At 34.1% G+C, this 15,425-nt stretch overlaps 1 protein-coding gene across 2 annotated transcripts in view; it reads right to left on the reverse strand.

Annotated features, from left to right (window-relative positions):
* Positions 1 to 9,339: 9,339 nt before the first annotated feature.
* The window catches only part of PDE5A (phosphodiesterase 5A), a 71,283-nt gene continuing 65,197 nt past the window's right edge, over positions 9,340 to 15,425 (reverse strand). For both annotated transcript variants that reach the window (XM_070948125.1, XM_070948126.1), the window contains exons 15-21: positions 14,871 to 14,958; positions 13,546 to 13,646; positions 13,323 to 13,400; positions 11,926 to 11,989; positions 11,336 to 11,410; positions 9,973 to 10,056; positions 9,340 to 9,662 (exon numbers count right to left, since the gene is read on the reverse strand). In XM_070948125.1, coding sequence (XP_070804226.1) covers positions 9,525 to 9,662; positions 9,973 to 10,056; positions 11,336 to 11,410; positions 11,926 to 11,989; positions 13,323 to 13,400; positions 13,546 to 13,646; positions 14,871 to 14,958 — 628 coding nt within the window. In that variant the 3' untranslated portion in view covers positions 9,340 to 9,524. The remainder of the gene's footprint in view (positions 9,663 to 9,972; positions 10,057 to 11,335; positions 11,411 to 11,925; positions 11,990 to 13,322; positions 13,401 to 13,545; positions 13,647 to 14,870; positions 14,959 to 15,425) is intronic.

Raw genomic sequence — 15,425 nt, forward strand, 5'->3', positions numbered from 1 at the left:
CGCTGGTTTTTGTGCGTTTAAAGTGACAAAGTGATTTATGATTATCTATAGCTTGAAAGAAAATCCTCAAATATTTAAAGGTCTTGACTTGCTCTATTAAATAGTTATTTAGTCGCCAGACATCTTAGGCATCTTAGACATTTTAGGGTACTTAGAGGAAGGCAGCAACATACCCACAACATGGATCATGTGAGCAGTTCAGCAAGATGGGTTAGGCCACAGATTTCCTACGCCTAATAAACAGTTTTGTGTCGATTTTTTTCCCTGAGAAATAAAAAAGGGAGACAAATGGATTTTATTTTTCTATTTTTTAAGGATAAAAATGAGGATGGCAAGCAAAACCAAAGACAAGAGGTGAGTTATCATATGTAAGTAATTTCTTTAATGTGATCCAGCACTGATTGCCATATACTTCCCAAGAAAACATTTTAAAAAAAAAATCATGACCTGCAAAATTAGGGAGCAGAGAGGTATGAATTATCTGAAGTTCTTGCATGGCCTCTTTAAAAAAAATTGAGTAAATCTTTTCACTTGCAGAAAATACTGAATAATGATCGGAGATGGAAGCAAGAGCAGGAACAACAGAAACGAGACAAAAAAAAAAAAAAGGCTGAAAGATCCAAGAAGTACTTAAGGTATGAAGAGAAAAGGAAGTTCTAAGTGCATTAGGCAGGCAGGCTATTTATATATTTAAATTTGATTATTAGATATATAGTGCCACCTGATAAATTGCTGTTAAAATTACTTATAATCCGAATAGAACTATCCATTCAACTGCTATACAGTAGTCACTCCTCATTATCAATGAACTGAGAAGCTGATTACTTACAACAAAGCAAATTCCAGTCAGCAAACCATTCTATTTTCCAGGATGCTGCTCCTCTTCTGAGCCACATGCTTATTGAACATACTTAATTCACTTAGTTGCTTGAGGGATTTTGCCATCCTACTGGGGGTTTCTTTTGTCGCGTTGTGCTTCTACTAGCCTCATTTGAACTCTTTCATTTTTATCACAAAAGATCTTTTAAAGCATTGAGTTCATAATTAGCACGTAGAATAAGAAACCGTATAGTCATGACTTCCAGGATCTGAACCAGTGGTGGGTTTCAAAATTTTTTACTACCGGTTCTGTGGGTGTGGCATGGCTTGGTGGGCATGACAGGGGAAGGATACTGTGAAATCTCCATTCGCACTCCACTCCAAGGGAAGATTACTGTAAAATCTCCATTCCTCCCCAATCCAGGGGAAGGATACTGCAAAATCTCTATTTCTTCCCAATCAGCAGGGACTCGGGAAGCAGAGAATAGATAGGGGCGGGGCCAGTCAGTTCTCCAAACTACTCAAAATTTCCGCTACAGGTTCTCCAGAACTGGTCAGAAACCCACCTCTGATCTGAACCCAGCACTGGCCAAATTGAAATTAGTAGAAGAGATTTAAAGAATTATTTCTCTTTCCATATAATTTAGAATCAATCCTACCTTTAGGCAGAAATTCTTCATTGAAGCAGAATGAAGTCCACAGGAAAAGTGAAAAGCGACAACGAGGGAAGCTTCTTAGTTGTTGTTCTGAACTAACAGCTCCCTTCTGTTGAAGGACAAAAGTCCATATGTATGTGACATGCAACCTGTCCAAGACCCTGCAAATTAATCTGCAAGTTCAAGTGTGGTAGAAGAAAAAGTATGGTTTCATCCACAGTACTGAAGAATCACTAAATAGAGTTGAGCAAATAGTAGTACATTTATCGTTTATTGTTATATGGAATTGTCTCTATGTAGTTGTGTTTCAAATGATAGTGCACCTGTATTGTGCTGCTGATTTTAACAGATTCCTTAGATATAACCATTCTAAGCTGGTATGAAATTGATAGGCATTTTCAATGTCAATATATCTAGTAATTGCTGTTATCTAAGAGGTATTAGTTTCTATTTTTTTTCATCCTCTCCAGAGTGAACTTTGAGAGACAGCTTCAAAATCATCATTAAACAATGCTTGGCAATCTGAAGCTAATAATAAAGAAAACTTCAATGTTTGGATCAAGATATTAAATGAATATTTGGGCTAGTCTATTAACATTTATTGAAGTGTGATTTAGCCAATTGAAAATATACCCTTATGACTGATTTGAAACCTGTTGTAGCTTTTTCAAAATTATGAATAAAACTAAAACTTCTAATACTTTTCTTGTTCTTTTAAAAAGAATGAAATATTTTTTATTTAGGCAGAGTGTAGAATACCTTTTCCTATGTGAAAGAAATATAGTGAATGTGATATATACAAGATCCACTATAAACACATTGGCTAAAAAGGAAATTCAGTAAGAGAATCCCCTGTTGAAAACCCACTATTCTACTTCCCCAATCTTATTGTAAGATTGATCCTATCGCAGAACTGTTAAACAAACATTTTGATCAAAAGGCTAAGGATAGGGAGAATTCTGAAGCAGTGAGAAACCTCTATGGACAAAAACATGGAAATTTCCAGAAATCTAATACTTCCAATTTTCTGAACATATTATTTTCTGAAGAGATTACATAAGTATAATGTCATATTTACCCATTACAAAAAAGTGGCTTGTTTTCTATAAAACCAGTGAATTGAGAAAATTTCATGTATTTACTCAGTACAATAGAAGTTGTTGAAAACAAAGTAGTGGGCGTTGGGATACCTTAGATTTTCGTTAATATAAGACCTTGATATCCTGTTAAGTTTTCTATAAAGTGGAATATTTTAGATTGGTATTATCGGGTCATAGACATAACCTAAAATTCACTGAGAAAGCAGTATCTCTCATAATTAGTATATTACAGTTTATAGAAAAACCTAAGATATCAAGCTAATATGTAAAATTCTGTAGATTTGAAATGGAAATGGCCAGTCTACGTGTTAACCTACCAGACTCTACAAATGGTGGAAGTTCTTGCTGTGCTTCACTTTGAATTTCCGGTTCTACAAGACCTCCCATCTTTCCTCCAACACACTCCAGGTTACATGCATGGGCTGCTGCCTATTTTATCCTCAGAAAAACCTAGTGAGATAATTTATGCTATTAGGCATTAGCCCAAGTTGCTCAGGGCTGTCAGAGAAACCTGGAACAAAAGGAAGTAAGATGGTCATTCTTTTTCAACATTGTATCCTCCAGATGTGCTCAAATTGTAAGTCCACAAGTCCCCATCCTCCTAACTAGGCACCAGAATGGAAAATGGTGCCCAGACCTAGCCTATTTGATTTTACCTCATAGAATTTGTAATGTTGTCTTGTTAAATGAAGAGCATGTTCCTTGTATTTGTGTAGAATTTTCCACAAATCCTGCAGCAGAAATGGTTGTTTTAGGCCTGAGAGGAAAATCATAGAAGCTGCTAGTTTGTATACGTTATATTAGCAAAACAACAACCACCCTGTCCCTTCAAAATATATAACTGAGAAGGAGTGATGCTGATTCATTCCTGACATATCCTACTTGAGTTTAATTATCTATTTCATTCTTCTTCATTTTCTCTCTCTCTTGAATGTGATAATGGCATGGTTAAGATGGCTCAAAATACATAGAAATCCTTTAGCATACAAGAAAAATATTATTCAGATTTGCCAAGAAATTTAATGAAAGGGTAACCAAGCAAAATTAAAAAAGGTACTTTGTACATTTAGGCACTGAAATATACATTTATTCATATTTTTAAACCAGAAATTGAGAAATTATTTTTAAGAATATGGGACTTCAGAAATACCACAATCATATGATATGCTTTCTTTAGAGCTTGAGAATATGTATCAGCATAAAAAAAGTCAGTTATGGTCAATCCTCACACTTACGACCATTGCAATGTCCCGGCGGGGGTGGGGTGGGGGGGTGGGGGTCACATCATTGACATTGCTGAGCCTCTCAGCCAGTTTCCAACAAGCAAAGTCAATAGGCAAAGGTAAGTTTGCTTAATGAAAGCATGATTCATTGAAGTCATGGTAATTTGCTTAACATTCGTGGCAAAACAGTTTGTGAAGTCAGGCATGGCTCCATTGTTTAGCGATGGAAGTTTCAATCCCAATTGTGGTCGTAAATCAAGGATTACCGATACCTGCACATATATTTTACCCTTCAATAATTTCAACTTGTTTTGTTACAGTATTTTAAATTGGGAAAGTGAAACAATAATGAACAAAAATAATTAATAGCAACGTAAGAAAAAATGATTTAATAGCATATTTAATTTTCTATGTCTGTTAGCTACCTTAAATAAAAAAATATTTGTAACCGAAGTAAGTGAGAAATTTAAACTTTGAGGAATCCTTCAAAGATAAATATGCTTTTAGAAGTTAACAACAAATATGTAACCAATAAAAATAGTGTGTTCAGAAACACACAGACACAAACGCACACATACTATTTGTTCAAAGAAAAAAGCAGAACCCTATTAGTTCAACAAGTGATGTATAAACAGTTTCTATAAAAGAAATTCATCTCAAAATAATGAGTGTTCTTATTGCATTCTAAGAAAACGTATGTCCTCTTCAGTCATTATAATGCTAAACACATTTTACATGCAAGGAGAGAAAAATAGGGTAAACTTAGCAGTACCTCCTCTATTTTCTTTGCCTTCAGCTCATGCTGGGTGTTTGTCCTTGGAAAATGTCCCAGTGATTTGGAGAAATATGAAAAATCAGGAAAAAAGTGATATCATTGTATTTCTATCTCCTGCTATTCTTCCCATTCTACATATAAAAGATAACAAGTAGAAATTGAGGGAATGGATTGGAGATTGGAGGTTACAAATTCATTGGTCTCATTATAATACGGCTTACAGAAGAATGCAGTGATGGCAGAGATAACATCCACATCTATCTCCACAGTTTTTACGGTAAAGGGTAAAATATAATTTTAATCTGATTGAAATGAACAAGGCTCCATGACTCCACCAAAATTTGAGTGAGTTTTATATAAGTCAAGAATATTGTATTGTCCAGAGTTTATATCAAATATGCCTGATGATACTGAATTACTAAATTTATCCTAAACGTGATAATACTAGCTATGTCATAACTCTTATTTTTAGGTTTACTCTAGATACATGTTATTTTAATTGTATGATTGCATTATAAATGGCTACTTAAATTTATGGAAAAGGCAGAAAAAAATTAATACCTTAGATTCAGGTTTCTTTCCACTGCAATTTTTCAAGGGAGAAAAAACATATTTTTATCACACATTAAGGTTATCAATGCTGAATAATCAGCTACTGAGAAGTCAAATTACATATATATTTATCTGAAATGAACATCATTGGCCCCAAAATTTTGGTTTGAAACAAATGGATGGGTCAATGTTTTGGGAAGTTAACATCCCAAAATCCAATTATCTTAAATTGAGAATCTGTTTTTTGTTTTTTTTTAGGTTGGAAGTAGTTCTGGAAACTACTACATATTCCATATTTCATTGATAAGCTTTACATATATTTCTACTTAAAATTGCACAAATCTAAAAATCCATGAATTGTTACCAATCACTGATCTAATTTTCCTTCAGCATTCAACAGAAATTAGTTTGGTTTTGAATTTAATCCTTTTAAAATGTATGCTTTAATTTATGAACATGTTACAATTTTCAAATATATTATTTCTTGCATTCTTTACAGATGCATGAAACTGAAGTCTCCTACAGTACATATGATAGACGTCCTAAAATAGTGAGGATGACAGATTAAAATAATTTGGTCTTTCTTTATAAATGAACTACGTTCCTATGAAAAAAAATCTTCCCGGATCTTTAATAACTTTATTAAAACATTAAATTTATTATGTCATATAAATTAAGGAAGAGACATACCCTAATGCTTTATTTCAGTATGTCTATTTAAGTGGTATTCATTTCAGACAAAACATGGAGAATAGTGACTTGTTTCTCAAAAATGAGAAAGTTCGTTGTTTACATATAATCTGTCTTTCTTAATATGAATTGTACTTATCCTACAAAATATTAATAATCCGTTTTACTTTCAATCATACAAATTAAAGCATAGTTAAGGAGATTCTACCACATCTAAGAACTATAGTTAAATAGTAGTGTGCTATCCATGTTAGTGATTGTAAGAATTTAAGCAATTTGTTGAGATTTTATATTAAAGTCCATTTTTTAAATTTTACTAACCTTATATATTAATCTCATTATATTAATAACCTCATATTTTAATTAACCTCAATATTAATATATTAGTTTTAACTAATCAGTTAGCTTTTTCCTCTTAAATATGGAAGTAGGATTTTAATCTGTACTAGTATTCCTAGAAGGGACACCACAAATTTCAGATCATTTACCCTTGAATAGGAAAGCTTTCCCTCAAATCAGTCTCATTAAAATTACCATGTCAAAAAGAAGCCTCAGTTGGTGTGAAATTATTCTACTCTGAAGAAATGTTTGTAGTATATCACTAATCTGAGAACAGCATGGGGATAGCCTGCTTAGCTTCAGAATACCGCAAGGTGCCAAGGACTAATGAAGCTACATTGATTTGTCAGAAATGATACAAATAAGCTTTTGTAAAAAGGATCAATCAAATGATAGCTAACATTTTTATCAAATGTATGAGCAGGAGTGTAAATTTAGTGAATATGTATTGTTTGGTGGTTAGGAAAGCAAAGTTGAGTGCTTTCATTTGACTAACTGGAATTTAAAATGTTGCAATCAATAAAGCCTGTAATAACCTGACCATTAGTCAACCTACAAAAAAACTAGTTTTGAGCTCCAGGACGGAAATCAGATTTCATAATGCTTTTTATTGCACACAATAAAAACATACTCATGCTAACCTTATTTGTACCACCATCCCAAAGTTAATTCAGGTTTAGAGTCTCATAAATAAGCTCTTAGTATGAGAGCTAATAAGAGAACCTTTCCCAGAAGCCTCTAATAAATAAAGCTCCTGTTTCTTTAAGATGAGCTCCTTTTGCTTCTCTAAAGATATGAGGATACAATAATAGTGAGAGAAACCAGATTATAGCTTTTACCTCATTAATAAATTAAGCTGTTGCCCTAACTGTAAGCCTGACGGTAGTATTAAAACAAAAAAGTGCAAGTGTTCTTATATTTACCAAAAATTTTAAAAAGATATGTTTTTTTTTAACTTCTAGTAGCAAGTATTGTGACAAAAAAATCCATATGTGAATAATTTATATGGACAAATAGTTCTGGCAATCCAAATATTGTTTTATACACGGTTAGGATTACCAGATATCTGAACAGGCAAAGGAAGACATACTGGTTTCCTTATTGGCATTCACAACAAAAATTACAGTAAAAAACTGACCAAAAAAGTTTAACAACCATTTAAAGTTATGCTGACACTGAAAAAATGATTTATGACCAGTCCTTGCACTTATGACCTTCACAGCATAGCATCCCCATTGCCAAATGATCAAAACGTGGGTGCTTGGCAGCTGGGCATGTATTTATGAAAGTTGCAGCATCTCAAAGTCACATTATCATCATTTACAACTTTCCCAGTGGGCTTCTAATAAGCAAAGTCAATGCGGGAACCTAAATTCACTTAATAACTGTATGATTCATTCAGCAACTGTGGCAAAAAAGACTGCAAAATTGGGCATGATTCACTTAACCATCACATTGCTTAGTGACAGAAATTTAAATCCCAATTGTGGTTGTAAATTGAAGACTACCTGTAATTGCTTAAGATCTTGTCAGTTTGAGGCAGTAGCATACAGCTGAGGAAAGGTACTAATTAAAGTCACAGAGCTGACCTTGTTCACTTGCATTTAGCATTTATTAGGGAAATTCTGCACCATTGAGGAAAGCTGCTCAGGAAGAGAGAGTTTGTTACATACTCAAAAAACTGGACAATATTTGATTTTAAAGCTATGTCAGCCAGCCAGAGGTCATAAGGACAAAAAGGACATGTCCTTTTTTAGTCTATCAGCTGGTAACCTTAGACATTGTTTTTCTTGACTGCCAGTTAGGATTTGTTTCACCTAGGCCAGGGATGTCAAACTCGATTTCACTGAGGACCGCATCAGGGTTGTGTTTGACCTCGGGGGGCTGGGGTGAGCATGGCCAGGGTGGGAATGGCCAGCTCAATGTCACTCGTGTCAGAGGTGCCTGTGGTGGCCTGAGCACTCTGCCAGTGAAAAGGGGCCCTGAGCTCCATTTTCCATTGCGATGGCCTTCTGCCACCCTCTGCAGTATGCAGCCCTCCCAACCTCTGTTTTCGCTGGCAGAGGCACCAGAGGCCGGTCCTTCACTGTTTCCAGAGCAGCCCTACAGGCCAGATCTAAGCACCCCGCCGACCAGATCCAGTCTGCAGGCTTTGAGTTTGACACCCCTGATCTAGGACATTTCCTGTTGTTGCATTCTTTAAAGCTACTTTTGACAGAGTTCCTTGAATGCTTCTGGCAATTCCATACTGTTTATAAACTCTGTGATTGTGCTTCATTAAATTCAGTCTTATGAAATTCTAGAGCATTCTTCATTTGAAAAGCCACTCCTTAGAAAAATATGAACAGTTATTTTTAAGTAGTTCTGGCTATGACTTCTCTCCGATGTTTTTGATACTATTTTATGATACACAGAGCAATTATTCCATTTTAAAATGAAGCTTGGCTTTTTCATAGTGTACTCCATTGATTTCATGGGTTTCTCCATCTAGTGTTCTTTAACCAGGACTGTATTTTGATTCCAATGAACTGAAGATCATTTTCATCTTTTTTCTTTCTTTCTGTCTACATGCCCAGTTTCCAGCTTTTTCACAACTTAAGTACTCTTTCTTGTAGTTTTAAGTAGTTCAGATTTAATTATGTATTTCTTAAATATTTCATTATTATTAAGGAACTCTGGACAATTTCATTTGCAGATTTTCTTCAGCTGCTGCAACATAATGAATAAAACTCAAGCATTCCCATGACAGGAAAAATCACAGATGCAGCATATTCCCTTGAGACTTGTACTTTAGCCTTTGAGCTCAACATGCCTCACCCTGAAAAAAACAGATTTCTTAGAACAAGCAATATTAATTCAGTGCTCTGTTCCGCCCACACGCCAAACAAATGCTGCTCAGCTTGCTTCTCTGGTAACTTCTAGCTTTCAAATGCAACACTACTTTTTTATTATTTACATTTAAGAAAAGGCACTATAAAAAAAATAAACCAGAAAGTGCCACATACAGTAATTTTTAAAGTACTGGCCATTGACCAAAACTAAATAACTATATACAACTCAGTACCAAGAATTCTCTGAAGCAGTTCTAAAAACCGTCCACTTCCATACCTCTATCTAACTGAGCAGGGCTAATTAGATCTGCTAGTTGCAGATCGATTGGAAATATACAATTATGATACATCAGACTACATAAAAATAATTCGTATTGTGTTCTTGAGTGCTGTGCAAAAATATACGTTTCTTGTTATTTAAAATACAGCAGTGGCAAATTATGCACCTATTTCACACAGTGTCTAGTAAAACATTATCTCCAAATTATTATATATAAATATCTTCTTTGTAAACCAATATGTCCAAATGAATGTCTATTTCAGTTCCGTTTGGGCTGATTGCTTTCTCCAATGATCAAGTTATTTTCCTGCTCTTCGGCTAAAGCTTGCCATTTCTGCCGGTTCTTCCTGCAGCCCTCAAGCAAAGGATAACAGGCTTCCGATATGTAGGTTAATGCCTGCAAAAACAGAAACATGAATTAAATTAATGGAATGAGAATCGAGTCTTACGAGAGAATCTCTGTCTCTCAGTGCTTGTAAGAAATAAATTAGACACTGAAAACAGTGTTGTCTGGCTGTACACTTTGAAATAAACTAAACTTCTTTGAAATATGCTTTTAAAGTTTTGAAGCCTTCATCTCAACAGGTTAATTACTGCCATCTACTTACATCTAAATTCTTTTGAACAGAAATGCAGTTTTTAATTCAGTACTTGCAGATAACCCTGATACAAATGATTATGCCCTTTGACAGTTTCATACAAAATACCTCATAAAGCTGTAAGCAGATAGCATCAATGAATCCAACTTGCATGCTGGGAATTTTGTTTTTCTTTTCTCTGTTCATTAAATCCTGGGGAAAAAAATAAAATATTGGAGCAAGATTAGTTCTAGAGCATTCAAATATGACCGTGTCCATCACCTTGTCCTTTTCAGTCAGGAGAGGTTGGTCTGCATTCAAATCCCAGTTCAGTCTCAGTAACCTATATAGTCATTGATAGGCCAGTTTCGTTGACCCCTAATTTCTTTAATTGCGAAGTAGGAATTGTATTGAGGAGGTACAATCCATTAATGTTACCATAATATTGTTAATGGAGACTCTAAATGAACCAGGTCAAAATCCCATGAAAAAAATCAATGTAAATGGAAATATGCACTTAAATGTGACTTCATCATGCCTTTGGTCTCAACAGATCATTTTTCATATGGCTTAAAGTTAATGTTGACTGGTTTATAATCAAAAAACAGACATACATGTATTTCCAAGTTGTGGAGCATATATTCAGATCATCCAAAAAAAATCCCTTTTACAGAAAATACATTTTGTATCAATGTTCTGTCTTGGAGTATTCTCATTATAATAACTCAGTAATTCTGGTGACTTCTTTTAATGTCAGACAATACACATAGAGCATATTCTTCAGAAAGCATAAATCTTGGAAATGCTAGCCAAGTCATAACTCTTATTTTCAGGTTCATTCTACATACATGTTATCCTAATTTTACAATTGCAGTATGAAATGGCTAGTTACATCCTATAGAAAATACAGCACAAAATCAGTATCACAGATTCAGGTTTTCTTTTCACTACAATTTTTCAAGGGAGATGGAACATAGTATATTTAATTACAGGCTTTCAGTGCTAAATAGTCAACCACTGAGAAATCAAATGAAGTTTATGTATATCTGAAATGAACATCCTATAAATGCTAGTTTGAAACATACTGGTGATCACTGATTGTAGGGCATTAACACATACACACAAAAAGATGAAAGCTTGGAGTTTTGTTGTTGTTAAGGTTCTTTGGAAACTTTTAGACATTTCATGTTTCTGTAGTAAGCTGATCGCGTTGCAATAAAGGAAAAAGAGGGGTCCTTAATGCTCTCTGAGCCTGGTTGTTTTCTTGCAGATGTTTAATTACCCAATGATAACATTATCAATGCTCTTTTCAACCCCTCAGTTCAACCCTTCATTTCAAACCTGAGCTACAAATATTGTCCTTTATTGGTAAAGGATAAAGAATTCTAACTATATTTGATAGAAATATTTGATTCTGCATGAAATAATAAAAATGCTGCATAAAATAAATTTCTAGAACAAAACAATCTTAAAATGTTGTGCTTCTACTTACTGTGGGTTCAATGTTAAGTTCTTTCCTTTCTTTATCTCCTTGGTCAAAGAATTCTGCAGCTACAAGTTCAGCAATCTACATGAAAGAAAATATATATATCTGTTATCTTTTTCAGTAAATGTAAGCAATAGATGATGATCTTTATATCTAGTATAGCATAGTAGTTAAGATATTGGTGGGAGAACTAAGTTCATGTCTCCATATGATTATGGAACTCCCTGACTTTTACTAGCCACTTTCTCTGAACTCCAATGGCACACTAGGGTTTTCTGGTTTAAAATTAGGGGGCAAACTTACTAAGCCACCTTAAATTCTAAAACAAATGGGCAAATTATAAATACAAGAAGGGGGGGAGGAGAGAAAGAAAAAGAAAGAGAGAAATTAGGCAATATTTTTAATGCTGCCTTTCTAAGAATTTTTACCCTGATTTTAATGTGTCATATTTCATTGCAATGTCAGTTTGTACAATAATCTGCTAGGCAGCAATTAATATCTGTGCCAAATGCACAGTGGGTTCAGATGGGACAAATAGCAGGAACAGTATGTTCAGGGAAATAAGGAATCTGATCAGGCTTTTGGTAGATACATACCCGCTGCTGAACTGGCCATGGTTTTGTTATTGCCGATAAGTCACATGCAGTCATCAGCATTGCCCTGTTAAAAACCACAATGCCATACTTTTACCGAATATATTTTGAAAACCATTCCACTTCTGTAGCAAAATAAGGATATCTGTGATACCCCAAATTTCATTGAAAAAACAAAACAAAACTTTGGAAATATATGAATTTGTTACGACTTGAATGGCTGCAAATGATAATATTCATTATTGTGGGACTTATAATATTAAAAGGAGGGCATAGCTTCTTTTCAAAGCGCTATTTCATTTTTCCTACCATTTATTTTCTTTCTCTCTCTACTAATCAGTCATAGATTGCTGTGTTAAGTGACCATTCCAATTCTTATTGGAAGAGTGTAATGAGTGTTTCTCCACCTTAGGCTCCAACTCCCAGATTTTCCCAGCCAGCATTCAGCTAGAGATGACTGGATCCGTGGGTGGCTTGTTCTTAGGAATATAGCTGGAAACTTCTCCATAACATAGTCCATGCTTAAAACATTCATGAATGTTCTACATCTAGCCCAGATCATTACAGTCACTGATTTACATAATTATATGTCACTGTAGATCACATCTTTCTTTGCTTGTCTGTCTCATATAATTCATGAAAGGCAAAAATCTTTCCCTTTTGATGACTTATACATTTAATAATAACTGCTGCTACCAATGCTGGGTTGCTATAAAACTTTGTCCCATTAGAAAAGAAAAAAAACTTGAGGAAACACTAAGGTTCAGTGTTCTGAAACCAGATCTATACAATTTACAGACTCAGCCTGTGGCCAGATCTTTATCCTCAATGGCTATTTGTGACAGCTCAGTCATTCATTTATCACCAGTATTAACAAGCAAGATAATATGTTGCAAAAGCTCATGGTATGTTGATCGGTCAGTACTAACTGAAAAGGTCAAAGCTCCCATCAGGCTACATATATAAGAGCATAGAAACCATCCCCAGTTTTTATATACAGTGTACTAGAAAGCAAAATATATCTCCTATATCCATAATGAATCTCTGATTCTTGCTGAAGGACTAACTTCTTGTTGTAAATGTAAACTAACTACTCTGATGCAAAGCGAAACAAAATTTTTTTCTGAAAGCTAAGAAAACCAATTTTAACAGATCAGTGCTTTTAAACAATAGACTTTTATCCAAAGAACAATATGGTATTTTGTCAAATCATATTGGGAAATAATCTTGTTTGGCGAATAATATGAGACCTTACCAGATAATTAGAAGTGAGTAATTCACCCATATCCTTGTAATTTTTGTTCTGCCTAGCCCAATCGCCCAATGAAAGCAAACCAATTATTGCTAACTTTAGGGAAAAAACCAGATAAGATGACAATAATGTCCTTAAAAAAACTTACAAAAATAATTCCTTTTGATAAAGGTCTTGTAGGTTAAACTGATTATTCCGCAGAAGGTCAAAAAACTCTCCTCTTCTTCTGAAAAGCATATAAAATTTAAATAATAATTATTAAATTTTTCTGAAAAGGAAAATTAGTACAATTTTACATTTTTAAAAAAGAGAGGAGAAAAACCACATACCCAACCAGAAAGTCTAATTACAATACCATAACAGCAACTTACTTGATGTATAGTGCTAAATCTGTAGCAAGAATAGCTTGCTTGATGATTTTCAATGTTGCCTTGTATTCTTCAACAGAAAGAGCACTGAGAATCTGACTACCCTTGGTCCAAAAGAAAACAATGGAACATTTATGACAAGAATGCATTGATTATAATGACACAGTAACTTTAACAGGTTCTTGTTAAATTCTACATACTACATTATTTTCTTCTACACTGAAAGCAAAAATATTGATTTTTTTTAAAAACCCAGTTATTAAAACTCAGGAAGAAGAAAACATAACTAGGTAAGGACCTTAAGAAAATATAAATTCTTCTTTTTTTTTTTTTTTTGAACTATTCGATTGAGAAAATGTAAGCAGCTACTACTGAGTTTTTCTCACCAATCACTAAAAAAAAAGAAGCTATTTTTATGTATCTATATTTTTGTGCACACTACTGACACTGCTACATGTAGCAGCACCAATAACAATAACACACACATAAATTGTTGTAAATTTTCTGAGGAAAAAAAAGATGAAATTATTCCAGCTACCACTTTCTTCTGCCAAAAATGGAAGTGGAAAAGATGAAACAGAACTTTATGTAAACCTACACCTGCTATTAAATATTCATATTTTATTGCCGTACCTTATTCCTGTACAGAAGTGAGCAGAGAAAATGCACAGTTCAATTACAAGGAATAGAATTTGCCTGACATTAATTGTCTCTTTGTGCACTACCAAATCCTTATGCTGTTCTAAATTCATGCAGGACCTGGCACAGCTTCACCAACAAAAATGCATTATTTAAATATGTTCTGCTGATATAATTTCACTGACATTTTGCAATGTGTGTAACCTTGTAGTTTATGTATAAATATCTTTTTCCAGATATCTGTCTTTAAGCTTGTAATGTAAGTGAAATTAAGAGAATTTCCAACTGATAAAAACATGGAAACAAAAGTAACAGAGGGAATAAGAGTTTCATACTGAGCTGAAAATATTTCGTAACTTCTTGTATGGTCATTATCAAAGTTCAGTAGAGAGAATAAAATAACGATGTACAAGTCTTGCCTTTAGCTCACTGCTTCCACAAGGTTGGAAATCTTGCTAATACCAAGAGTGCTTAAGGTTCCTTAGAAAGATTAAGCAGAATTATTTGGCATTTTTTTTCTTATTTCATTAGGGTCAAGTTAGTGTGTGTTATCAAAATATTAACAAGCTTATCAGGCAACTTTGGAAAAGCTCAGTAGGACATCTTAGAATAGGATTGAAAGATACTACTGGAAATTGGTCAAAGACTAAATTGGACATGTTTTTCTTGTAAACACAACTATCATTTACCGGTGTGTTTAGGATCATCAGGCACTGATCAAAATGATGATGTTCCATTATTGAGTGGCAATAAAGCTGTGCAAGAGGGTGCTCACTTCTGCAAAAAACAAACAAACACAAAAACAGAGAGTTATCAGAAGGAATTAACTACAGATGCACAATAGCTTTACAAAGTTAAGAATATAGGAAATAACACACACAGCCCACTCCCATTTATAATAATTATGGAATATGGCTGAAAGAAAACAAAAACTTATTCATCCTGAAATACACACAAATGTAAAATGGCAATTCTGCAATTAAACAGATGACTAGGAAAATGAAGTCTAAAATATATATTTTTTAGAATACAGAATCCTTCAAGATTCAGCCTTCAATTAACTTTGAACACCACTCAGTGAGAGAAGAGAAGGGAAGGGAAGGGAAGGGTGATTGTGTGTTGCACAAATGAGAAGTATCCAAGTATAAAAAGCTGGACAAGTAATAAGATATGCTAGGATATTACTCCCCCCTCCCCATTTGACATGTCTGAGAAGAAAAAAACCATCCTGTATTCTAAATTGC

The sequence above is a fragment of the Pituophis catenifer genome, unplaced genomic scaffold (assembly GCF_029215685.1).
Source record: "Pituophis catenifer annectens isolate HBS135680 unplaced genomic scaffold, rPitCat1.0.hap2 SCAF_8, whole genome shotgun sequence".
In the NCBI taxonomy this organism is placed as follows: Eukaryota; Metazoa; Chordata; class Lepidosauria; order Squamata; family Colubridae; genus Pituophis; species Pituophis catenifer.